This window comes from Hemitrygon akajei, unplaced genomic scaffold, assembly GCF_048418815.1.
Source record: "Hemitrygon akajei unplaced genomic scaffold, sHemAka1.3 Scf000054, whole genome shotgun sequence".
In the NCBI taxonomy this organism is placed as follows: Eukaryota; Metazoa; Chordata; class Chondrichthyes; order Myliobatiformes; family Dasyatidae; genus Hemitrygon; species Hemitrygon akajei.
In genome coordinates, this window is record NW_027331940.1 from 5,766,669 (window position 1) to 5,793,958 (window position 27,290).

Below are 27,290 nucleotides of genomic sequence, written 5' to 3' on the forward strand. Positions count from 1 at the left end.
ATGTCAGACACCTTGCACTTGAATTCAGGATCTGTGCATGTGGACGGAGGTTCTATGTCTGTCCGACTGTCAGTAAAAACAATTTTGTCATTGAATTCATCCAAACTATCGAATATAAATAGCAATCCCTCTGGGTTCTTCCAGACCTCTCTCAGGGTATTCCCAAAGTAAGGATACTGATCCAGAATCAGTTCTCTCAGGTTTAGTCTGCAGTTAATGAAATTTAAATCCCGGAATTTGAAACTGAAGACAAACTGGAATTGTTGGTATATTTTCCCCGCGGCCCAGTCATAAACAATCTTTTGTACCATTGTTGTTTTCCCGACCCCCGGGACTCCGGCCACTGCTGCCGAAATCCCAGATTTGGATTTACTTCGGGAAGAGCTGCTCTGGAACAACTGATCAGTCCGGACTTTTTCCAGCTTTCTGCGGGGATGTCTCTCTCTCAGTTCTTCATGTTGTCTGCCTCTTGCCAGCAGCTCATGTTCCACCAGTGTCCGATCTCGAACAGTAGAAATGACCGTGAGCTCAGCGTATCGATCAACCAGCTGGAAAATCTTCACATTGTCCCTCATCAAGATCGTATTCATTCTCAGTGTTGCAGTTTGTACTCGCAGAGTCTGCCTGTGTTTCTGTTGAACATCTTCCATGGAAACAAAGAACATTGTCAAAAAATTAAATAACTCTACTGACAAAGAACTTTATAACTGCATTTCAACATTCAGTGTTTGAGATTACATGAATTAAATTCATACTTCCATGGATATTAGGACAAAGTAAGATTCTGTTCACAGACACCAGAGTTGACAGTGATGAAAGTCCCAGAAAATATCCAATCCTCATATTCTGACACTAATTACTTATGAAGGTGAGCATTACCCTAATATTCTATTCCAATCCTTTCTGCACTCCCGTTACAACAACATTTCACTATATTTAAAGCATTGTTTACGTCATTAACAGGCAATGTTAATGTTGATCTGGTGTGGAAATATGGAGAGCAGGATACTGCATTTTGGCAAAGCTACACATTGGGGAGTCACAGGTGTCCACTGCTCTTGCATCAAAACAGTAACAGAATATGCGGGAAGTACTCAAGTCGGGCAGCAACTGTGGAGAGAATCACAGTGAAGTTTCGGATTGATAACCCTTTGGAACGACAAGAATGAAAATGGGTAGTTTTCAGTCTCAGTGATGGAGGAGCGGAGGAAAGATGGAAAGGATTCTCCGTGATTCCTTAAGCGTCTCACTGGTATACATCGTGTGCGTGGAGAGGGTGGTGAATTCTTGGCATCTGCTACTGATCAGTCTGGCAGGTGGAGTGTAGGGCACTGTATTATGCTGCCTCCGCCTATTAGAGTTGACCATGGATGTTTCGTCCCAGCTGACTAAATACGCAAGCCAGGACACTCTTCCATTGGTTAACATCCTCTCTTATGATAGTGTCTTCCTTTTTATTGGTTATGCTTTCATTTTCGTTCAGTGATGTGTACCCTTTATCTGGATTGCTTATGCTTGTATGGAGTGCTGAATCCTCCTTGCGTTGATGAAAATATATCGTTAGAACTAATTGTGGATTTCAGAGAAGGCAGGATGAGGGAACACAACACACCAGTCCACATAGAGGGATCTGATGTGGAAAGAGTGAGCAATTTCACATTCCTGGCTGTCAATATCTCCGAGTATCTAACCTGGACCCAATATATCGATGCAGCTACAGAGAAGGCACAACAGTGGCTATATTTCATCAGGAGTTTCCAACATCACTCGAATATTTCTACAGGTGTGACTTGCAGAGCATTGTAACTGGCTGCATCACCGTCTGGTTCATGGGGACTACTGTACGGGATTGGAGTAACGTGCACATTCAACGATTCAGGAACAACTTCTCCTCTGCCATCCATTTTCTGAATGGATATTGAACCCAACGATAGTGCCTCACTAAACTCTTTTTTATTCTATTTCTACACAAATTATTTAATTTAATTTCATAGAATCACACAGACATGCATAGCTATATATGCTATATATGGTTTCTTTAGAAATTAGTTCCATTATTTGAATTAACTGTTTTTGCTTTACTGATGCAAGAACAGCTAATTTCCAATCATCCCTGTACAGCTGTGTCAAGGTATCATTCGTTTATTTTGTTTTTCTGATTTGATGCAGTGATTTTTGTCGGTTTCGGTAAATTAGAAAGCGGATTTAAAACTAGACAAAACCATAGTGGGCCTTGTATTCGCTCTGGAAAATGCCTCCATTTACAAAATACAAACCGTTTGTATTCTGATAACAGTAATTGTTCCTTTGTGGTTGTTAATTGGGTGATTATTGTACGCCAATGCTTCATCAGATGTTGTAGAAATTTCACAAAGACATCTGTCCAAAAATTATTTAACTTTATAGAAGACCAAAACTTTAAGGTAGTTAAGGTAGCCACCTCACGTTGCATTTATCACAGGTGGGATTTATATTAGAAAAAAAATATGCGCTAGATTATCTTTTGACATATACGCCTTGTGCACTACCTTGAACTGAATCAAGGAGTGACGGGCGCAGATAGATGAATTGTTAACTAAACGATAAATTTTATTCCATTGATCAGCTGAAAATGACTCCTGAAGTTCCAATTCCCAAGCACATTTAACCTTATCATTAGACATAATTTGTAAATGTAATATTATCATAATAGTAATTATAATATAATTTATAATATATAAATTTCTACAACATCTAATGAAGCATTGGCATACAATAATCGCCCTATTAACAACCACAAAGGAACAACCACTGTTATCAAAATAAAAGGGGGCATTTTCCAGAGCGAACACAAGGCTGTTTATATATAATAACCATCAATCCTTTCTGAAGTGGTTTAAGCTGAAAAATAGCATCTATCATATTTGGTAAATGAACAAATAGATAATTCGGTAACAAATCGTGTAAAAATTTCCTAACTTGTAAATATCTAAAAAATTGTGCATTAGATATATCATAGTCATCCTATAGCTGCGAAAAAGACATTAAACAATTCTTTAAAAACAAATCTAAAAAAGTTTTTATTCCCTTAATTTTCCATGTTAAAAAGACCTTATCCAGAATTGATAGTTTGAAAAAAAAAACCAGTAAAGATGGATATGACTAGAGAGAACAAAGTTTTTTGAACGTTATCAAAAATCATAGGTTTGGACCTACAACCTAATTCACTTGCGGCAATCTTTGGGATCACTCCAAAGGAAGCAAGAAATGTTCCTGTTTCCTCTCAACGTATGATAGCTTTTTCAACTTTATTGGCCAGGAGAGATATTTTGTTGCATTGGAAGGATCCCAATCCATCCACTCTGGGTTTTTTTCTGGCTCTCCTCCATTATGTCATGTTTAAGCTTGGAGAAATTTAGAAGTCGGACGCTTGATGCATCTATTAACTTTGAGCATACCTGGCGACCTTTCATTAAATATTTCCATATGCTCTAATTTTCTTTTTGTACTTTTTTAGGTAACTTTTTTCCTTCTCTGCGAAGTTTCAGATTTGACCAGAAAGATTTTTCCTTTCTTTGGTAATTATATCCTCAAAATGAACTGCCCAATCCTCTTTTTTTTTGTTTGTTTGTTTTAGGTTAGTTTAGTGGTTTCTTTTTTCTTTCTCAATAATGGAAATTTGAGTCTTTTTTATGAATTGTTAAGTGGAGCTACGGTTCCTTTTTTATATTCACTTAATATTATCCTGTACATGATTTTGACAGTGTATATTCCTTTCTTTATTTGTACTTTTATTAAATATGCATTTGATATAACTTCTCTGATTTGTATCTATCCTTATATTTTTTAAATTAATAAAACAAAATTGAAAATGAAAAATTTCACACAGATTGGGTGCATCTTACATATATTAGGAAATTATCTTAAACAGGCGAGGAACAGAATCAAATGTTTTTTGATAGGCTATATAATATTGAAAGTTTTCTGCTTTCCCAGGTATTGCTATAGAATTACATAATCTTTTATCAGTTGTTCCTTAAATCCGTTCATACCCAAGTTGTATTCTTACCACTCTTCTGTATGTCTTTTGTGGGCATCTAAGTGAGCGGTAATTAGTTCCGAGATGCACGATGTTACAATTTTATATATAAAATTGTCTTATTATTAAGAAGCCAATAATAACATAGTAGGTGACCATTTAGTAGTCTTAGAAATGCAGAATTAAATCTGTCCTTGAGGCTGGTGGTACATACCTTCAGCCTTTTATATCTTCTGCCCCATGGGAATATGAAAGGGGGAATGTTTGTGGTGGGTTAGGGATCAGCAGCGAGGCTTTGGACGGGGCAAGTAGCGTCTTGCTAACTTGATTGAATTCTTCCAGGAGGGGACAAAGGTGATGGATGAAGTTACACATGGATATTGTCTGCTTGGATATTATTTGGGTGTTTGACAAGATCCCACATGGGAGGCTCATAGAGAAAATTATCATGCTTGAGAATACTGGTACCCATCCTGGCTGGCGAGGACCCACACTGGGAGAAATTTCTTTCGCTGGCGGGTGGTGAATCTGAGAAATTATTGTCATTGACAGCTGAGGAAAACAAGCAGTTGAGTATATTTAAAATGCAGGTTGATATGTTCCTGATTAGGAAGAGTGTCAACATTTACTGTGATAATGGGGTAGAGAGGAATTGAAGAGCAAATTCACTGAGCCGAATGGCTTAATTCTGCTCCTGGATCTTATGGTTTTAGGGAGCATCTGGAGTATTGTATTGACTTCTGATTGTCCAGCTCTTGCAAGGATTGGAGAGGGTGCAGAACAGGTTCATCAGGGTGTTGCCTGGATTCGGTGGCATGTGCTACAAGTAGAGCTTTGATCAACTTGGGTTGTTTACCCTGCTGGTAGAAAAGAGATCTGAAAGAAGTGTGTAAGATTAAGAGATAAGAGTTTATGTGCACAGCCAGCAATTTGTTTTTTTTTACATATGGCTGGTGTCTAGTACCAGAGGGCATTTGCTTATGGTGAGATGGGGTAAATTTACAGCACGTGGGGAGTTTTTCACATGGTAGTGGATGCCTGTAATTTATTGCCTTGGTCATGTTGGAGGCAAATATGATATAGATTCTCCTAGATATACACATGAAATGTGCAGTAAATGCGGGGATATGGTCAATAATATAAAAGAGGATACCAAAATATTTTTAAGAGTAAAAAAAAGTGAGAGAGTCAATATTGGACTGCTGAAAAATGATGTTGTAGATGTAGTAATGGGTGAAAAGGAAATGTCAGACATCTGTGGAAGTCACTAGCAGAATTACAAAATGTAAAGGGCAACCATGAACAGATTTGAGTGCAGCTGCTATTACGAGGGAGAAGGTGGTTCCGTATCTGAAAGGTCGAAGATAGGAAAGTCACCTGGACTGGGTCATACAGTGTATCAGGAGCCGGCCTGGGGTGTGTGGGCAGTCCCAGAGCGGGAGGACCTGGAGTGAAGGTTCCAGCAGAACCAACAGCTGGATTAGTAGAAAAATACATTGCAGAATATTCAGGCTGCAACGAGGGATTCTCTGAATTGTAACCTGAACAGAGATCAGTGAATTAATTGTGAATTTTGATTTCCAGGTTCTACCAAGTCACTGTCACTGAGATCTGGTTTGAACTTTGCATTTCATCACTCACCGTTCAGTTGAGGGGGTAATTCAGATAACCCTTGGGCGATGGTCATGTATTTCTGTGGATCGGGACCTGCTTAAATAAAAAAATGTCCATGAAAACAGAACTAAAATAATTAAAACTGTTTATTTCAATGTGCCCTTGTGTTCAATGCGTGTTTTTAACATACCGAGCTCCTGTATTTCCCTCAGTATTCTGTCCAACTTCGGTAACTCAGTCCTCCATGTCACAAAGGATTCCCACATCGCCCTCCGGGCCCGGGAGCCTTTGCCCATCACCAAACTGAGGAAGAGTCTGGAACCCTCTGTCCGGTTTCCCTTCTCTGTCAGTTCAGTGACTTTCTATAAAAGGGAAACAATGAATTTATCGTGGAGCAGACAGACGGATATGGAGAATGTGCAGGAAAATATCTGTTCATCGTCCCAGTAGCTTCAGAACAGATGCAGTCACTGGGCTGCTGCCTGATCCCCCTGGGTTCAGTCATTAACAGAAAAACAGTAACTGAAGGAAATACTAAATCAATAGTGCGTCAGCATAAGGATTTACTGACACCCTGTAACATGATTAATTTACTTGTCCATCAATGTGCAACATTACATCAATAAGATGTGACAACATGAGCGGAAAAGAGGGGAAAGCAAGGGAGCAAAAACTGGATGGTGGGCATCACTGAATCGTGGCTGAAAGAAGATCATATTTCGGTGCTTAAATCCAAGTATAAATATTGAATCGAAGGACAGGCAGGTAGGTGAAAGTATAAGGTTGACTCCGTTGTCATTAAAAATGAAACGTCCTGAGAACGAGGTGATATCGGATTGGACGATGGACATGTTAAGAAACTGTATAGGTAAAATGACCCTGATGGAAATTATATACAGGCCTGTTTACAGTAGCCAGGATGTGAGCTACAAATTGCAACGGGAGAGAGAAGAGGCATGTAACAATGTGAATGATAAAATTATCCTGGGGGAATTTGAATATGCAGGTAGCTTTGGAAAATCAGGTCGTTGCTGCATCCTGAGTCAGGGAATTTGTAGAATGCCTATGAGATGGCTTTTGAGAGAAGCTTATGATTGAGCCCACTATAGGAAAGGCGGATCTAGTTCTGTGTTGTGTATTGCACAGGATTTGATCAGGAAGCTCAAGGTAAATAAACCGTTAAGAGGCAGTGATCATAAAATAAAGGAACTCGCACTGCAGTTTGAGAGGGAGAAGGTAAAGTTAGATGTATCAGTATTTCAGTGGAATAAAGGAAGTACAGAGGTATGAGAGAGGAGCTGGGCAAAAAAGTAAATTCGAAAATGACACTAACAGGGTCAATAGCAGAGCAGGGATGGCCGATTTTTCTCGGAGCCAATTCAGAAGGCGCAGGACAAATGATCACAAACATGCAGAATTATTCTAAAGGGAGGATGATCAACCGTGGCTGACGAGGTACTCAGAGCAGCACAAAAGCAAAGGAGAGGGCACAGAATATTACAAAATATAGTAGAAAGCTAGAGGGCCTGGATCTTCACAAACCATCAGAAGGCAATGAAAATGCTGTAAATAAAGAAAATATGAAATATGAAGGTAGAAAAGCGAATAACGTAAAATAGCTTAACAAAAGGTCCGTATGATATATGAAGAGTGAAATAGAGGAAAGTGGATATTGGGGCACTGGAAAATGACAGTAGAGAGGCACTGTCAGGGGACAAGGAAATGGCGGAATTTATTAGTAAGTATTTTGCGTCAGTATTCACTGTAAAAAAAAACACTAGAACGTGCCAGATACTTGAGAATGTCAAGCGGCAGAAGTGAGTGTATTTGTAATTATTACTGAGAAGGCGCTCGGGAAGCTGAATGTTCTTAAGATAGATAAGTCCAGACCAATCGCACCTGATTGCTTCTGAAAGAGGAGTCCGATAAAGATTGTGGAGATATTAGTAATGATCGCTCAAGATATCACAAGACTTTGGAATGGTTCCGGAGGACCGACCATTTTAAATTAGAGGCCAGTTAGTCTGATCAGGGGTTGGGAAGATGCTAGCAGTGATAATGGATGATAAGTTTTCGGGGTATTTGGACGCACATGATAAAAAAGACCAAAATCCATGGAATGGAATCTTGCCTGACGGAACTGTTGGAACTTTTTGAGAGAATAGCATGCTGGGTCGATAACGGAGCCAGTGCAACTTGTTCACTTGGACTTCCCGAGGACCTTTGACTAGGTGCCCGACATGACGCCGTTTAACAAGACAAGGGCCGACAGTAGGACAAGAAATACACTAACATGGATAGAGGATCCATGTTATTCTCCAGACAGAATTTGTCTAACTGTCAGGAAGCACAAAATGGGAACTTCTTCTTGTTGGATGTTGGTGACCAGAGGTGTTTTGCAGTGGTTGGTTTTGGGACAGTTTCTTTTTCCGTTCTGTCAATGATTTTAAGGTTTTATGGCCCAGATTGCGCGCATTACGAAGATATGGGGAGTGCGAACAAGCGTTGAGGAAGCAGCGATTTCGCGGGAGGACGTACGCCGATGAAAAAATTGACAAAGCAGTGGCAATTGGAATATAGTATAGGGAGGTACATGGCTATACACTTTGGCAGAAATAATGAAGACGTACACTATTTTTTAGAGTTGTAAAGAGTCTCAGGAGACATAGCGCAGAATTCCGTGCAGTTTGCGTCGGTGTTAGGAAAGGCAAAAACAAATGTTAGCATTAATTTCGAGAGGAGTAGAATATAAGAACAAGCACTAGCTAGACCACACTTGCATATTGTGAGCGGTTTTAGTTTCCTGATGAGAGAAAATATGTGATGGCATTGTGGAAATTCCAGAGAGGAATCAAAACTAACAGAAGCAGTGGTATTAAACCTGATTTTGATGGGAATGGATCCTGGATGCATCTGTACTGGCTGGAGTGTGGAAGGATGAGGGGAAATCTAATTGTAACCTGTGGAATATCGAAAGGCATTGAGAGGATGTGGAGATCCTCTCAATTTTCACTGACAGCTGCGGAGACCAGGTCACTGGGTATATTTAAAACAGAGGTTGGTACCTTCTTGATTAATCAGGTCAGCAAAGTTCACTGCGAGAAGGCAGGAGAATGGAGTTGAGAGGGATAGTAAATCACCCATGATGTAATGGCAGAGCTGAATCGATGGGCCTAATAGCCTATTTGTTTTCTTAATCTTTATGGTCTTATGATGTGTAAAAACAACAGAACATTAAGGGATGTCAGTGCGGCTGTCTCATGATGGAGATGGTTACAGCCTGGAACTCATGCTGTAAAATGGTGATCACATCCTGAATGTAGGTATGGGCTTCCTGATTAACTGAGGAATTATGAGTTAAACTTTGAATAGGCTTCAAGCAACATACACCTATGATGGAATTAAGGTAATCGAGGATGTAACTGAAGATGGATGTGCTCAGGACATTACTCTGAGAAATAAGAGCAATGATGTCCTGGGTTAGAATGATTGATCTCCCAGAACAGTTACCAGTAGGGAACTGGAAAGTTTCTCATAACATGAATAATGGACAATAAATATGGAATAAGTCAACATAATTCCCTGATGGTCCACTGCACTGGAATATAATCCCTCAATTTCACTGCTACTATGTCTGAGGAGTTACAGTTTTGAAAGAGATTTAAAGGATAACCAGTAAAGCAGTAGTCTTCAAATGATGAATTTATAGATGAGTATACATATTTACAGATTACTCCTCTTGCCTTTGGACAATGCCTGTCTAAATAATTACATTAGCACCAATGAGAACAGAGTCACTCACGGGTGTAACACACATGATTTTCTAATACCACTCATGGCTGAGTAGGTCAGATCTAGGAAAAGACAATCACTTTATGAGCTCCAAGGAGAGTGACCTGAAACGGTGTGTCCCTGTGTCTCACTGGTCAGATATTCAGCAAGTTAGCAGATTTGTTTTTCGTTTTTTCCCTTCCCTTTCAGGACAACCTGTTGATTTTTGGGATCATGAGATATCAGCTAGTCAGCAGATCTATTTTATGTTTTGTGCTTTTTTCCGGTTTAGATCAAACTATTGATTTTTGTGGTCATGAGATAATCAGCTTTGTGCGTGATCTTTCACGTCTAACCAATCTTAGAGAATTTCGAGGAAGTTACCAGGAAAGTCGATGAAGGGAAGGTTGTGGATATTGTCTACATGGACTTTAGCACGGTATTTGACAAGATCCAGTATAGTAGGTTGGTCAAGGAGATTCAGTTGCTCAGCATCCTAGATAATGTAGTAAACTGGATAGACAATAACTTTTTTGAAGAATCCGGAGTGTCACTATAGACTGTTGCATTTCTGATTGGCGCCTGTAACTCGTGCAGTGTCACGGGGATCGGCGCTGTGCCTGTTGTTGTTTGTCATCTATATCAATGATCTGGATGAAATTATGGCTAACAGCATCAGCAAATTTGCTGATGTCTCCAACATTGGGAAGGTGCAGTGGACAAAGAGGAAGACTACAAGAGCTTACAGTGAGATCTAGACCAACCGGAGAATGGGTTTAAAAGGGACCAATGCAATTTAATGCAGACAGGTGCAAGATGTAGCACTTCGGATGGACCAAGCAGGGTAGACCTTCAGAAATGAGAATATCGTGTACAGTAGATGGGATACGATGGTGTGTAAGCCGTTGGTGAGGCCTAATTTGAATATTATGTGCAGTTTCGCTCAACTATCTACGGGATAGATGGAAATAAGTTTGAAAGAGTACAGAAAAACATTACAAGGATGTTGCCAGGACTGGAAGACCTAAGTTATAAGAAAAGAGTGAACGGGTCAGGACTTTATTCATTGGAACATGAAAGATTGAGCGGAGATTTGATTGAAGTGTACACAATTACATGGGGTATAGATAGGATAAGTGCAAGCAGGAATTTTGTACTGAGGTAAAGAGGTACTACAACAAGAGGTTATCAGTAAAGGGTGAATGGTGAAATGTTCAAGGGGTACAAAGGTGAAACTTGTTCACTCAGAGGGTGCTAAGTGTGTGAAACTAGCTAGCAGCGCAAGTAGTACAAGCGGTTAAGAAAAGTCTGGATAGATCCATGAATGATGAGGGTATAAAGCGCGGGAATAGGTAGTTTAAGTAGACCGGCATGGAATAGATGGTCCAAAAGGCCTGTTTCAAGGCCGATAACAAGTCAGCCACACATTGTTTGGGACTCATGTAGTCAAGACCGGATGTGGTTAGCAGTTTTCTCTCCGTCAAGTACGGCAGTGAAGCCGGTTGTCCCAATTTACAATCTGACAGTTTAATATTCATCCTGGACTAATGAGATGAGATGAATCTGCCCGACGGTTCAGACAAGATTTGAAAATAGTTTCAGACTGAATGCCTGTTGGAAGTCCAGATATGCAGCCACTGCTCTTGTTTCACACTGATAAATACAGCAGGTGAGAGAGGAAAAGGTGACGCTGAACCTGTAGTTCCCAGTGCTCCCCACATTAACAGCTGAAAGCAGATCTGCGAGAGACAAGTCAGAGATCAAAGTCTCCATTCCCATGTAGAACTCGTAGAACGTGAAGGAGATTAATTTTGGTCACCATACACTATACAGTTCGGTGACAATACACACACTACACTCACCTCATTTTCTTCTCTACTGAAATGTCCCTCCTTTGTCAACATCCAACCGAGTCTTTCAACCTTTTCTTCAATTGCTTGTTTGAGTCTGTCCTTGTAGAACTTTGTCAGTTGGTACAGTCGATATTCTTCCTCCTCTGCCAGGAGGTCAGAGATTGTAAACTCTGACTCTGTGAATATAAAAAGGAAAATGTAAGCTTGAACTCAGATATCACTCATCTCCACTGTCTCACACAACTCAACAAAAAAAAACATGACTTGAACTTGCTCAAGACTTAAAAATGGATTAATTCCCCATCTCCAACACTGGCCTTAAAACCGAACCAACAATGTCCTAGGGATTAGGTTAATAGAAGGACCACATTTAATGCAAACCAGCCCATCCCCCATCCCACCCAATATTCACTTCCCAGAGATACTCTCTCCATCCTGGCGAATACATTTCCCTTGATTCACATCCTGGAAATACTCTCCTCATCTGGATAGCTGCGTTTCCTCCAATACACATCCTGGAAATCGTCAGAGCAGGTAGTACATTTCCTGCAGTGGGGTAACAGCTGCCGCTACACCACATGTACCACACCCACATTTTCCCCCTCTCATCTGACCAACCATCCAAAAAGGCTTCAACTTTACCCTCCTCCCTGCCACATTCTGAGAACCCATCACCCTCAAATTCCACTCACCCGCTCCTTGTTGGGGACTTGACAATTCCATGTTTAATTTGCTTCCGAGCTGACAGGCGGTCGCCTCACTTGTGCTGGTTCCAGGGTCCTGATCAGTGTCTCTGACGTCACTGTCTCTGGGCTGAATTTGCTCATCCTCCTCTGCGGCCGGACCGCATTCCATTCGGACATTGCTCTCAATCTGACCCTGCTTTGGTACCTTGCTTCTGGTGTCCCGATCATCTTCCCTCGATGATCCGCCTGGTAAAGTCCTCTTCAGTCTTATCGCTGCTCGTTTCAATTCTCCAACTGAAATAAGTGATGAATTGCAGGTTATACGAGTATGATTTAGAGATGAGCAAAACTGATTCAGACTGCAATGGAGCCGAGACTCAGGCTGACCAGATCTGGAGTGGAACATTGCTGGGTAATGTGAACCATACATCCTGCCAGGTGACCATCCCAATAACCCGGTGACTGGACACATTCACTCCCAGTAAAATAACTGGATAGACACAGTAATACTGATCACTGAATTCACAGCAGTTGAACACACGGATGACCACGGGATCTTAATGCAACGGTTTCCGGTGATACTGGGAAATATCACCGGGATTATCTTCCACAAACTAAAATCTCCCTGAGTCACTTGCTGTCCAATAGACTGTGTCACACACAGACCAGCTACAGGTTTACACATGGTCCAGTCTGCTGGATCACACATTCCCCAATTGCTTTGTCACACAATATCCAGTCCCTTTGGTCACAGACTGACCATTCCCTTGAAACGCACAGCATCTGGTACCCTGCGTCACAGGCTGACCATTACCTTGATATCTATTCTGACCGCTCCCGTGGTTCCCTTCTTATACCCCGCCTGATGATCGTCATGTAACAACTATGCAAGTCATTGGCAAAGTCTCCTTTAGAGAGCTTTGCATGTAGTTGCAGTTGCTAATCTATAGGATGGAGCTGATCAAACTGGAAAGTGTGTAGTGAAGAATGACCACTACGGTACAGGACTAGGGTGTTGTTCTTTGTGTTATATGTTTCGGCTGGGACAGTTTGGCCTGAAGCATGGGAGCTTGAAGGGTGACCTTACACACACACATATAGTAATCAGTGGTGCAGATAGGATAGATGGTCACAGTCTTTTTCCCGGGCATAGGGGAGTCTGAGACTTGAGGGCAGAGATTTAAAAGGGACCAAAGGGGCATTTTTTCCACGTGGTGGCTGGTGGATATAAATTACCTGCATCCAGAGGAGGCCGCAAACACAAATATAATTGCAAAATTGAGAGCATGTGGGAAGGAAAATGGATGGAATAATTTTACAAGGGAAATTTTGGAAAAGCTGCAGGAAAACGGGGCAAGCTCAGACATTTAGATCAGCATGAATTTGATGGGCAGAAGGACCCGTTTCCAGGCTGTAACATCTTTTTTATTCCACCTGGAATCAGAGATTTGAGCACAATCATATTTTTATAGGTGACAGAGTCATTTGGAAATGCGCTCGAACTGTCAGTTTGATCAATTACTGAAGGTGTCTTTACCAGTGGGATAAATGACACTGCTCGAGGAAACGTTTCTATGCCCTGTTAACATCTGTGTCAGTTTCTTCATCTGAACTACTGTGTACAAACGCGACACAAGTTTAATTCAAAGATCCCTGTGATCATACCTTTGTCCATTTTGATTCTGACTGACGATTGTTGATCGTCGTCGTCTTGTTTACACTTTGGTCCTGGTGCAGGACAGCTCCACCCGCTGGTGATGTTCTAAATTACAGAACAAGCAGACAGTGATTCAGAGAGAGCAGGGTTACTTTGCAGATATGACAGTATTTCCATCCCCTGCATCAGAGAAGCAGTTGGCTTGGGGACCAAACATTCCCGCTTAATAATAACTTCCACACCATGTCTGTATGTCTGTCCGCTGATACCTGGCGCATCTACTGACAGACTCACAGAGCAATAGAGTTCAAATTCAGAGTGTTCAGCCCAACGGGACAATGCCAACCACAGTGCCCACTGAGATGGTCACAATTTCCTGTCATGGGCCCATTTCCCTTCTGGCCTTTTCACTCCATCTACACATCCCAGCTGCTTTTTGAATTATGCGAATGCGCCTGCCTCATCCACTTCCTCTGGCTGTTTCCTCCACATAATCTCCAACATCTGCATGAATCCGTTGCTGCTCTGGATGGTTTAGCAATCTCTTTACCACCCACTGTCCATTTAGATCCCCTATAGCTACGATAATCTTCTCTGCGAACAGCAACTACTAATGTTGTGCATTCTTCGAAATTACCAGTCATGTAAGCCTTGAGCAACCGCATCCAAATCATTGCTATAAAATACCGAATATCAAAGGTCCCAACTTGTAGCCTTGCGGCACACCACTAATTACTCACCTCCATTCAACCTTCAACCAGCACTCTTTGCTTGCTACCTTGAAGCTAATTTTGAAAACATCCAACTTGCTCTTTCTTGACAGCATGGGACCTAATCACCGAGGCCAAGCTGCCCTGTGAAACCTTGTCAAATGCTTTGCTGAAGACCCATGCACAGCATCCATGGGAAAATAACTTTGAATTTCTACCTCTGCTTAATGTCAGGTTCACAGGTTCTGAAAATGTAATTAGCAGAAAAGTAGTTGATGAGGCCAAGGTATGTAAATGAAAACTATTGGTTGCGCTTTGCTACTGAGAACTGAATAAAATGCAGTGTTGGGACATTTTGCTTTTAAAAAGGTCTGTTCTCAGCAGAGGCCTACGCGACGATATATTCGAGGGTAAGTATATCATTGCAGATTGCAATAGCCAGAAGAATCAATGACATGTTGCTGCAGTTCATGATAATTCGACATTTCTACAATCACTGCAGGAGACGCACTTGCGGCTTCTTATAAAGGGAGGAAATTGTCAACTCATTTTAAGATGATTATAACGTAACAAGGAAACATCAGAACTGACCAAAAGCTACTTCAGCTGATGCAGGACCTTCAAAGGAGCAAACACTGACAGAATGTGAGTGATTTTAAAGAGGTGGGCTTCTGAAAGCACATTACCAGACCTGGAGTGATTAGTGCTGGGTCACGCACAGGAATGACAGGTACTTCTGAACACATTCAGTCCATTCCACCTATTTCGTACCTTCCATTGTACAGATAGGTATTATCTATCGGACCAGTGTTCGAGTAAATGAGACTCGCCAAACTCTCTCCCGACTGAATCAATGGAAACCCTCAGTTAGAAGGGTTCTCTCCAGTCGTTGCTCTCAGTCCTCGGGCTGGTTCACTTGTCGCTCTTCCCTGGTTTTAAGTCGTGGTTTGCTTCCAGTTGTGGGATTTTCTTCCAATAAATCTCTCACCGCAGGTCTAACTTTAACCAAAGAGATAAATAATATTAAGAGGAATAGATAGATTGGATAGCCAGCGCCTCTTCCCCAGGGCACCACGGCTCAGTACAAGAGGGCATGGCTTTAAGGTAAGGGGAGGGAAGTTCAAGGGGGATATTAGAGGAAGGGTTTTTACTCAGAGAGTTGTTGGTGCATGGAATGCACTGCCTGAGTCAGTGGTGGAGGCAGACACACTAGTGAAGTTTAAGAGACTGCTAGACAGGTATATGGAGGAATTTAAGGTGGGGGTTATATGGGAGGCAGGGTTTGAGGGTCGGCACAACTTTGTGGGCCGACTGTACTATTCCATGTTTCTATCTTTCTAAAGTGCATTAGCAATACAAAGGAGAACAAACTATTTCTGCTCAGTGTTTCAAATGCGAATCTCACTGAAATTTAAACGCTGAAGACAAATAAAAGGATCTCAGTGAACAAATCTGTAATAGTCCCTCACACGTCACAAATCCTGATACGTGATACGAAGGACTCATCATTCATTCACGATAAGGTATCAGAGCAGAATGACGTGATTCGGTCCATCGAGTCTGCTCCATCATTCAATCATGGCTGATTTTTTTCACCCCAATGCCATATTCCTGCCTTCCTCTCATAAAGTACTGCAAACTCGTACGTCAGATTCTATCTGTTTAAAAGACACTGTGGGAGACACAGTATCAGAACAGGGGTTGTCGGAGATGCTGCGTGATATCCTGAACGCTTAATTGCGCAATTTGACCCAGATCTCATCCTTGCTCATCCCTATAATGGGGGAGTTACTACACCCAGTGTTCTGAAAAGGTAGCAAAAGTGATTATCAGGGCATTGATAGTGATCTTTCGAGAAACGAAAACGAAAAGCTCTTAAATTTATAGTAAATGGACCGTCTAGTTATTCGCTGCTCAACATTAGTTCTGTATTGTTGAGCATTTGAGCCTCATTGCCTCACAGTATGCTCCCTTGGACAAGGCGAAATTATTATTAATTTTTCTTGCGTTATTCATTACTATTTCCTGGATCCCAGAGAGGCTCCCGGTGAAACAGTTTTGACCACTCTATTGACTTTTAACATCTCGTCTATAAGAGGAAGCACGATAATGTACCATATTCAATCGTGATTAATATGCATAGAATCTAACGTGGTTCGGTCTCCAATGTTCCCACTAATTACTGTTTTTGCAGCTGCGTGGATCAACCATTGCTCTGAGCCGGAAATGTTCACACGGCCTGAAAAAAGTGCAGCGTCGTAGAAGCGTCTTTTTTTGTAATGTGCATCTATGAATAATTAGAATGCAGGCCGACAACAATAATTTTAAAAAAAGCATTCGTTTGATTTTAATTACTAATTAAAGGATGGGATAAAAATGCAGCACAACAAAGAAAAAAAATCAGGTTTCATAAACGTTTCTCTGGCAGTGTTTAATTACATCTGCGCTGCAACAAAGGCTCCGTTCGTGGGAGCATCTTGGTTACGCAGACACACAGTTTAGAGGGAACAGTGACGAGTCTCTCTCTCAAAGTTACCCCCACCTTATAACAGTGTTTTGTCCACTGCCTTGCCAGCGACAGCCTGTTGTTGCAAACATGCAAATCGGCAATAATCAGGCTCAGATCTCTTCCGTGTTCATATTCGAGTTGCGTGAGGGTTTGTCTATACGGGAAATGCACGAAATGGCCCCTTTGTTAGGTACAACTGTATACCAGCTCATTAATGCGAATCTGTTAATCATCTGCCTGCAACTCAAAGCACAAACATATGCAGTTATGGTCAACGAGTTCAGTTGTTATTCAGGCCAAACATCTGAATAGGACATAAATGTGATGTAAGTGTCTGTTGACCGTGGAGTGATGGCTGGTGCCAGACCGGGTGGTCTGAGTGTTACGGAAACTGATCGGGTACTTGGATTTTCACGTATAAATCTCTCGGTTTACAGAGAATGGACCGGTAACAAACCAAAGGAACATCCAGTGAGCGGCGGCTCTAAAGGCCTCGTTAATGAGAGAGCTCAGTGAGATTGGCCAGACTGATTAAATCCGACAGGAAGGCGGCAAGAACTCAAATAACCACGCACTCCAACAGCGGGGTGCAAGACAGCGTCACTGAACACATGCCCTTGGATTTGGACGGGGAGCAGCCGCAGTGAACCCCGAGCATTCACTCAGTGTCACATCATTAGGTACAGGGGTACATAAAAACGTGCCCCTGAGTGTAGACTTCCATACTTTTATCAACTGCCAGTGAGATGTATTACAGGAATTTTTATCCTAAATATCACTGCCAGATATATAAAGTCTTTGCTTAAAAATACACAAACAAAATTAAATACACATATTCATTAATCCACGCAATCCTGAGGACAATAGTGAACTGATAGAAACATTAACAATATTAGCGCGACCAGTGGGCTTAATAAAACAACATAACATTTCCCCTTATCGCTCTATCCTTACCTGCTGCTGGACTCCTGCGTCTGGTTTCAGCCAATCCGAGCATCCGAATTTTATGGCCCTGACAGTAAGTGAACTCACCCTGAGCAATGTCCAGTTGATAACTCGCTCATTAAAATGAAATTTGCCCTATTCAGGATGTAAAGGCACACCCTGTCGCATCACGCTTGTGTTGAAACACACAAAGACTCATTTTGCGTGAGTGAGACTTTCTAACATCTGGTCCGTGGCAGAATTACTACTTCAGTACTGCTAGCTATGATTGCGTTTATTTAGAAATTTTCATCTGATCCAGAGAAGAAGTACAACCTGCATCATGGTCCGGTTATGTTGGCGTCGTCGCTTTGATTTATTGTTCGCATTTGGACCAGTTTATTATCAGATTGCAAACTCCAGCGACAGTTCAGGACAAAGATCGCTGTGTGTTTATGACATATTGACAGCAGAAGCAAGGGAGCCGTGAACTTTGATGAAGTGTTATGCACGTGGAGCATTTTATTTTCTTTTGAACACTGGACATTCTCTTTGTCCGGATTTAACTGTGACCCAGTTGTCAAGAACTGGCTTCAAGGTCAGTCTGTTTGGAAAGAGCCATTGGTCAACAGCTGTCCGCAGTTGGACCATTACAGTAATGGACAGTACCGCGATAACCATCTCCCAGAGATAGCAAGTGGTCAAAGTCGCCAGCAAGATAAGAACGCCCTCCCCCTTCAGCTTATTGCTCACTTACTGGAAACAAGTTACCACATCACAGCATCAATCATCTGAAATTATAGCCATTTCCCGCGGCGAATTTGCTTGGCATCCTATTCACTTTACACCTACATCAACAGGGTTCGAACATATTTTACAAATACATGTACTGTTCCTCGTCAGAGAGTGATGAGAAAACACACTAAATCTACTTGGTTTCTTATTTATCAGAGTATGTTGAATTAGTAACAGGGCATTAGCCCCCCTCAGTCCCGTTCCGCCATTGTCTATGATCACAGATGGACGGTGATCTCAGTGGGACATCCCTGCGACCGTCTGCAACACTTCACTCACTTGCCTGTAGAGAATCCGTGTTCAGTGGAATTAAACACGTTGAAAAAAACAACTCTGCTTCTCTTTTCCTTTGAAAAGAGTTCCAACTCATTAAATTAACCTCATCTATCTTCACGTGTTCCAGGTTCCTCTAAAGCAGCAAATGATAGTATTGATATGGTAGAAAAACTAGAAATACTTGCCGTGACAAGTGGGCTTATTAAAATACCACAACACAGCCCAATACAGTCCCTGTTCTTACCTGGTGCTGGAATCCTGAGTCTGGTTTCAGTAAATCCGAGAATCTGAATTTTATGTCCCTAACAGTAAGTGAACACACCCTGAGCAATGTCCAGTTGATAACACGCTCATAAAGCGGAATTTCAGCCTCTTCAGCAAAAGGAAGGAAGGGCGCTGTGAACTCTGATGAGAAGTCATTCATTTGGGATAATCTTTTCCATTGAACACGTCTTCATCTAAATAACAGTGATACAATCAAGTCTCCATCTTCATCTAACACCAGCGAATACGTCAAATGTGCCTGTTCATCCAGTACCCGAGGATAAAATTATGTTAACTCTAATTCTACTAACTCAGCGAAAACAACCTAAGGTTCATAAACGTGGTGTAGTGGTCAGCATTGAAGCGGACGGTAGTCAGTGGTCAGCATTGAAGCGGACGGTAGTCAGTGGTCAGCAATGAAGCGGACGGTAGTCAGTGGTCAGCAATGAAGTGGACGGTAGTCAGTGGTCAGCATTGAAGCGGACGGTAGTCAGTGGTCAGCATTGAAGTGGACGGTAGCCAGTGGTCAGCAATGAAGCGGACGGTAGTCAGTGGTCAGCATTGAAGCGGACGGTAGTCAGTGGTCAGCATTGAAGCGGACGGTAGCCAGTGGTCAGCATTGAAGTGGACGGTAGTGTAGTGGTCAGCATTGAAGCGGACGGTAGCGCAGTGGTCAGCATTGAAGCGGACGGTAGTCAGTGGTCAGCATTGAAGCGGACGATAGTGTAGTGGTCAGCATTGAAGCGGACGGTAGCGCGGTGGTCAGCATTGAAGCGGACGGTAGTTCATTGGTCGGCACTGAAGCGGACGGTAGTGCAGAGGTCAGCATTGAAGTGGACGGTAGTGCAGTGGTCAGCACTGAAGCGGACGTAGTGCAGAGGTCAGCATTGAAGCGGACGGTAGTGTAGTGGTCAGTACTGAAGCGGACGGTAGTGTAGTGGTCAGTATTGAAGCGGACGGTAGTGTAGTGGTCAGCATTCAAGCGGACGGTAGTGTAGTGGTCAGTATTGAAGCGGACGGTAGCCAGTGGTCAGCATTGAAGCGGACGGTAGTGCAGTGGTCAGCATTGAAGCGGACGGTAGTATAGTGGTCAGTATTGAAGCGGACGGTAGCCAGTGGTCAGCATTGAAGCGGACGGTAGTTCATTGGTCGGCACTGAAGCGGAAGGTAGTGCAGTGGTCAGCATTGAAGCGGACGGTAGTCAGTGGTCAGCATTGAAGCGGACGGTAGTGTAGTGGTCAGTATTGAAGCAGACGGTAGTGTAGTGGTCAGCATTGAAGCGGACGGTAGTCAGTGGTCAGCATTGAAGCGGATGGTAGTGTAGTGGTCAGTATTGAAGCAGACGGTAGTGTAGTGGTCAGCATTGAAGCGGACGGTAGTCAGTGGTCAGCATTGAAGCGGATGGTAGTGTAGTGGTCAGTATTGAAGCAGACGGTAGTGTAGTGGTCAGCATTGAAGCGGACGGTAGTGTAATGGTCAGTATTGAAGCGGACGGTAGCGCAGTGGTCAGCACTGAAGCGGACCTTAGTCAGTGATCAGCATTGAAGCAGACGGTAGTGCAGTGGTCAGCACTGAAGCGGACGGTAGTGCAGTGGTCAGCATTGAAGCGGACGGGCAACAGCAGCAGAAGTACTCGGACATGCACTAAGTGGCCGCATTATTAGGTAAAGTAAGTACTTAGTAAAGTGTCCAATGAGTGTAGAATTTGCTATTTCTATCTACCGTCATCGAGAATTACAATATTTGTAGATATAAACATCACTGTCTGATCTTCCTCGTCTTCTCTAAAAAACACACACAGAATAATCGAACACACAGATCCGTAAAGCCGCGCGATGTCAATGATAATATTGATATTGTAGAAATATTAGAAATACTGCCGTGACAAGTGGGCTTATTAAAACGCCATAACACTACCGAATACAGTCTATCTTCCTACCCGTTGCAGAACTCCTGGGTCTAGTTTCAGGGAATCCGAGCATCTGAATTTTATGGACATTAAGTGAACACACCCTGAGCAATGTTCAGTTGATAACACGCTCATAAACCTGAACTTCAGTCTATTCAGCGTGCAAAGACACACCCTGTTCCACAACCCTTGAGTTGAACCACACAAAGACTCACCTTACTTGAATGAGTCTTTCTAACTTGTGGTCCGAACTAGAATTGATAGTTCAGTGTGCGAAATTTTACCACCTCCAGAGAGGAATCATAACCCGCATCCTGGTTCCGTTCGGTTGGTGATGCCACTTTGAATTATTATTCACCTTGGGAGCAATTTATTGTCAGATTATAAACTCCAGCGACAGCTCAGGGCAAAGATCGCTGAGGGTTTATTGCAGAGAGAGCAGTCTCTGCAGAGTTGAGAGGACGCTCTCAACTCTGATGAAATATTATGCATTTGGAATATTGTTCTCTTTTGAACAGTGGACTTCCCCTTTCACCAGATTTAACTGTGCCCCCGTAGCCTGGAATTGCAGTGATTTTAAATTGGCCTATTTATAAAACATCATTTACAGCTGACCGCAGTTTTAGCATTTGGGTAATGGGCAACTGGGGAGCGGCTGTGCCGAGATCTGCCAGAGATAACTACCAGTCAAAGTCGTCAACAAGATTGTGATGCCCTTCTCCTTCAGTTTATTATTCACTTAATGCAGGATCACAGCGCTGTCATATGAAATTTAGATCATTTCCCGCTGGTGAATTTGCCTGACAACGCATTTACTTTACGTGTATATCAATCGTTTATCGTCAGTGACGGATGAAAAACCTCTGAATATTAAATTCACTGGGTCTCTTATTTGGCGGAGGTTGATGCGGGCATATTAAATTAGTAGCAGGTCATTCGGACTCTCAGTTCTGTTCCACCACTCTATAATATTCTCTGATCTCAACTGAACTATGTTTTCAGCGGCCCAAGACTGCACAGCCTGCAACACGTCACTCCCTTGGCTGTCAAGAAACTGACTGTGTCCTGCGGAATTGAACACATCGAAAAACCTCTGTCTATTTTTCACTTTGAGGAAGGGAATTCCAAAACACACTGTTCCACCTCGTAAAAATAACCTCGTATATCCTCACCAGTTTGAGCTTCCCTTACAGCAGCAAACGTTGTCCACATTGCTGTCAAGATGTCTCGACATTTTGTATATTGCCAGCAACTGCTCAACTCATTTAACTAAAGTCGCATTGATCCAAATAGCAGCGAATACCATCGCCTCTGAACCTTTAGCTAATACCTGCGAATACAGCAAAAAAATCCGACATTCATCCAGTAACAACGAAAAAAAAAGCACTCTGTTTAGAAACACAGAAACATAGAACGCTTACAGCAATATTCGGGCCCTTCGGCGCACGAAGTTGCACCGAATATGTCCTTACCTTAGAAATTACTAGGTTTACATATAGCCCTCTATTTTTCTAAGCTGTATATAACTATCCAAAGGTCCCTTAAAAGACCCTATCGTATCGGCCTCCAACACCGTTGTCGGCAGCCCATTCCACGCACTCACCACTCTCTGAGTAAAACACTTACTCCTGACATCTCCTCTGTACCTACTCTTCAGCACCTTAAACCTGTGTCCTCTTGGGGCAACCATTTCAGCCCTGGGAAAAAGCCCCTGACTATCCACACGATCAATGCCTCTCATCATCTTATACTTCTCTATCAGGTCACCTCTCATCCTCCTCCGCTCCAAGGAGAAAAGGCCGAGTTCACTCAACCTGTTCTCATAAGGCATGCTCCCCAATCCAGGCATCATCCTTGTAAATCTCCTCTGCACCCTTTCTATGGTTTCCACATCCTTCCTGTAGTCAGCCGACCTGAACTGAGCACAGAACTCCAAATAGGGTCTTACCAGGGTCCTATATAGCTGCAACATTACCTCTCGGCTCCTAAATTCAATTCCACAATTGATGAAGACCAATACACCGTACGTCCTCTTACCCACAGAGTCAGTCTGCGCAGCTGCTTTGAGAGTCTTATGGACTCGAATCCCAAGATCCCTCTGATCCTCCACACTGCCAAGAGTCATCATTAATACACTATTCTTCCATCATATTTGACCGAACAAAATGAACCATTTCACACTTACCTGCGTTGAACTCCATCAGCCACTTCTCAGCCCAGTTCTGCATCCTAGCAATGTCCCGCTGTAACTTCTGACAGCCCTCCACACTATCCACAACACCTCCAACCTTTGTGTCATCAGCAAACTTACTAACCCATCCCTCCACTTCCTCATCAAGGTCATTTATAAAAGTCACGAACAGTAGGGGTCCCAGAGCGGATCCCTGAGGCACACCACTGGTCACCGAGCTCCAAGTAGAATCTGACCCGTCTACAACCACTCTTTGCCTCCGTGAGCAAACCAGTTCTGGATCCACAAAGATTTCTACGAAATCGGCCAAAAGCATGTTGAAGTTCAAAAGCATTTCCTCTAAAGAAATTACAAACAAACCAGTTATCAATGTAGTAATTGTCCTTAGAACTGCGACATCAGTTTGACATAAAGAAAACAGCAGCGCAATGTGTTGAATGAAGCGATCCTCAATCCCTCGGTCCGGGAACAATGCAGCACAGAGTGTGGAAGGGATGGCTGCTGCTGTAAGAAGCGCAGTCCTGAGGAGGGTTCGGGCTGGTGGGAATGTTGTCCTTTGCCCGAAACCGCATGGAACGTACAGTGCTTCCAGCAACATATTCAAACGGATTGGGTTTCCGCTGCTCAGAAAGTTGATCCAATGTGCTGAAAGAATTCGTTAATTCCCTTAAGAACGAAATTTCCAAAGTTCACTTGTCAAAAATCCTATATTTTTTCAATCTTACCTCAGACTTCGGAGAAGTGCCAAGATCCACGGTGAAAAAGGATGATGAGGCAAGGTGGCCGACAATGAAAATAAAAAACAAAAATAAAGCAAAATTCAGTGCTTACCGTATAACAAAAAATAGTGGGAAACAAAAATATTGGGTAGTTTTAAAAAACAACTGCAACAACTACCTAAAGAGTAATAATGAGCGGAGAATAATAAGAAATTTGCAGGTAAGATAGCTCGTAATATAAAAGAGGATACCTTTGCTTTCAGATATAAAAAGAGTAAAATAGAGGCAAGACCGCTGGAGAGGTAGTAATGGCGAACAAAAAAATGGCGGACGAACTTACTAAGTATTTTGTATTAGTCATCACTGTGGAAATCAGTAGGAAAATGTCTGAATTTGTAAGTATCTGGGGCAGCTGTTTGTAATTGCTTTGGCTGTGTGCCCAGAGACATGAGATCAGAGATTGAGAAAGCGACGCAAGCGACTTTTAACATCGTAAAGCAGCGAGTTGTTTGTTGTGTCTCCCCTCTCGCTGTGAAATGGAGACATCTCTTTCTCACTTATTCGGGAGAAAGAGAGCCTGTGGTGTGTCGAATGCCGGGTGAACAATATAGACTTTGCCGTTTTGCAAGTCTGTGTCTTTACTGTTGATTTTGCTGCACGCTTGAGTGCCCGGTGACGGGTACTAAAGCTGTTTTTTTGTCAGTGGGCGTGGGAGAATCGTGCTTGCTGCCGCTTACACGCGGGAGAGAGGGGAGCGGGGGTGGTTTGGGGTTCTAACAATTAACTGTCGTTCATTCTTTGAGACACTGCTCTGTTTTTGTGGATGGTTGCGAAGAGAAAACATTTCAGGATGTATATCTTATGCTTTCTCTGACGTTATATGTACCTTCGAAACCTTTGACGAAGAAGAGTTTGACTGGGAAGCTGAAGGGTACGAGGTTATATAACTAAACTAAACCAGCCGGACTGCATTCCAGGTTTCTGCAAAAGGTATCTGAGGAGATTATGGAAGAATTCGCAGTGAATTTTCAAGGAAGTTAAAGGAAGATCTTCAGTCATTACTACAATTGGACGTTCTGACTAGTCGCTGTTCCACGTTAATTCTCTGCTATTCAGTACTTGAGCATCATCTCTCTATCAAATCGGGATAAATTAATTTATTCTGTGTTATTCTTTAATATTTCCATAACGCCACAGATCTTGCGGGTCGAACAGTTCTGTCCACTCTATTTAGCCTTAATATCCCATCTGCAAAAGGAAGTTCGGTACTGTTGTTGTCGCGGTCGTTACGTGCCGTGTTGTGTGACGGGCGGAAATGGTCTTTCCAGGACCATGATTGTTCTTCGCATTATTTTATTTCTGAAGATGTGGCTTTCCATTGCATTCTTCTGGACCGTGTGTTTACAAGACGGGTGACCCCAGCCATTATCAATACTACTCAGAGAATGTATACCAGGGTTATGTGGTTGTATAACCAGCGATTGTGATATTCACCAGCAGCTCATAGGACAATCCACCATCTTTGCTCATGACTTCAAGGGACTTGTACGTGGGGGTTGGAGGTGATGGTGTTAACCTAGCTTTGCACCTTGCCCAAGCGGAGAGGAGGAGCTTTTTAGAACTCGTTTGGTAGTAACCTTTTTTCCTCCCGCTAGGGCTGAAACTTATTAAGATCTATTTGTTAATCGTGATTAATGTGTATCAGCTGTGACGTTGTGCAGGCTCCAACGTTCCCTCTATCTTTTTTGTTTACAGGGGCGCGGACCAACCATTGCTCGCAACAGGACATGTTTAAACGGCCTGAAGACTGTGTGGCACTTCCAATGTGTTGTTTTTGCAATATGCATCTATGAATATTTTGATTGAAATTTAAGTATATCACATACTTTTGATTTCATTTATCAATAGAAGGTATTATATAATACAGTACAGCAAAGGAAAGCTTCCACATTTCGGAAATGTTTTCTAGCTGTTCGCAATTCCATCCGCGCAGCCACAGACTCCACGCGCGCGGGAGCATTTACGTCACCGCGCGGCCGCGCGACCCGTGGAGCTCAAAGGGGACAATGACCCCCAACACCGCACCACCATAACAGTGTTTGGTGCATTGCCATGTCAGCGACAACTTTTTGTTGGAAAACAGGGGAAAATGCAATAATTAGGCCGAGATCTCATCCGTGCTCATATTCGAGATGGGGGAAGTACTGTCTAAATGGGGAATACAGACAGTGGCTATTCTATTAGGTAAACTTGTACACGAGCTCGTTAATGCTGATACTGCGGCAGCAACTGTGACGAGATCTGAAGGACCATTCTAAAGTGGACTGATCCTTTTACGAGAGAGAGGGGGAGCAAGCAACTTGTGTACTAATTCAGCCGCAGGGAGAGAGAGAGAAAGTCTGTGAGTTGCCTTGGAAACGGAAAGGCGGAGCTATATAATGGACAGCTTGTGTTCAGCACTTGGAGATATATGCAAGGTTAGTCGACCTTTTAATCAGACACACACCAGAGACGCACAAGACACACCACAGAAGACACACGTCGCCAGAGGCAAGGAGGACACTTGTGAGGTTTGTGTGCACACGACAAGGGTAGGGTTTTGCTTACAGTGTGGACAAAGGGGTAACCGGTGGGGAGCTATCGGTGTGTTTATCCCTGGTCTGGGTTGATAACTCCACCACAAAAGACGGCATCGTCTTTTTGTGGTTACAGTCGGTGACTTTAAGTTTCGGGAGCAGGAGGACGACGTGGAGGATCAGCATCGGCATCGGCATTGGGAAAACAAACTAACTTCCTATCTCTCTCTCTCCAACACTGCTCAAATCAAATTCCAGAACTGAACTGATTACTTGCTATCCCGCCGTACGACTGTATCACCTAATCACCTGAGCTGGGAAGCTTGGGAAGCAGAAATCCACACGAGGATTACATCCCTCACAGGAAAATAGCCACACACAGGAGACCTTGCCCACGCCCAGGATTACGGCTGCACAGGTGGAAGGTCAACTGAGGAAGATCTGTACCAGCAAGGCGGCTGGACCGGATGGAGTTTCCCCACGATTACTGAGGGCCTGTGCGACTGAGCTGGGAGAACCACTACAGCGCATCGTCAACATGAGCCTGGCAGAGAAGAGTACCCAGACAGTGGAAAACATCCTGTATGGTCCCGGTACCGAAGAAACCACAACCAAAGGAGTTGAATGACTTCAGACCTGTTGCCTTGACGTCGCACGTGATGAAGACCATGGAGCGGCTGATAATACAGAATCTGAGGCCACAAACCAGGCACGCCCAGGATCCTCTTCAGTTTGCGTATAAGGAGAAGGTGGGAGTGGAGGATGCTATCACGTATTTGCTGCACAAATCACTCTCTCACCTAGAGGGGGTCAGTTGT

At 42.9% G+C, this 27,290-nt stretch overlaps 2 protein-coding genes across 2 annotated transcripts in view; one reads left to right on the forward strand and one right to left on the reverse strand.

Annotated features, from left to right (window-relative positions):
* Positions 1 to 27,290, forward strand: part of LOC140721392 (uncharacterized) — a 1,266,977-nt gene that overhangs the window by 405,200 nt on the left and 834,487 nt on the right. The window lies entirely within an intron of this gene.
* On the reverse strand, positions 541 to 26,664 carry LOC140721359 (uncharacterized). The gene is made up of 9 exons (XM_073036199.1): positions 26,504 to 26,664; positions 21,602 to 21,653; positions 13,608 to 13,704; positions 11,949 to 12,236; positions 11,266 to 11,432; positions 5,823 to 5,994; positions 5,660 to 5,728; positions 4,390 to 4,570; positions 541 to 643 (listed from the first exon to the last, which is right to left on the reverse strand). The coding sequence occupies exons 1-9, from the start codon at positions 26,662 to 26,664 to the stop codon at positions 541 to 543; spliced, it is 1,290 nt and encodes a 429-aa protein (XP_072892300.1).

Excerpts from the sequence above, each read along its gene's own strand:
- LOC140721359 (XM_073036199.1), bottom strand. The coding sequence starts at position 26,664 with ATGCCGATGCTGATCCTCCACGTCGTCCTCCTGCTCCCGAAACTTAAA. Across the intron at positions 21,654-26,503 it reads GTTACCCCTTTGTCCACACT|ATCTCGGCACAGCCGCTCCC; the intron begins GTAAGCAAAACC and ends TATCTCTGGCAG. Across the intron at positions 5,995-11,265 it reads TCAGTAGAGAAGAAAATGAG|AAAGTCACTGAACTGACAGA; the intron begins GTGAGTGTAGTG and ends TCCCTTTTATAG.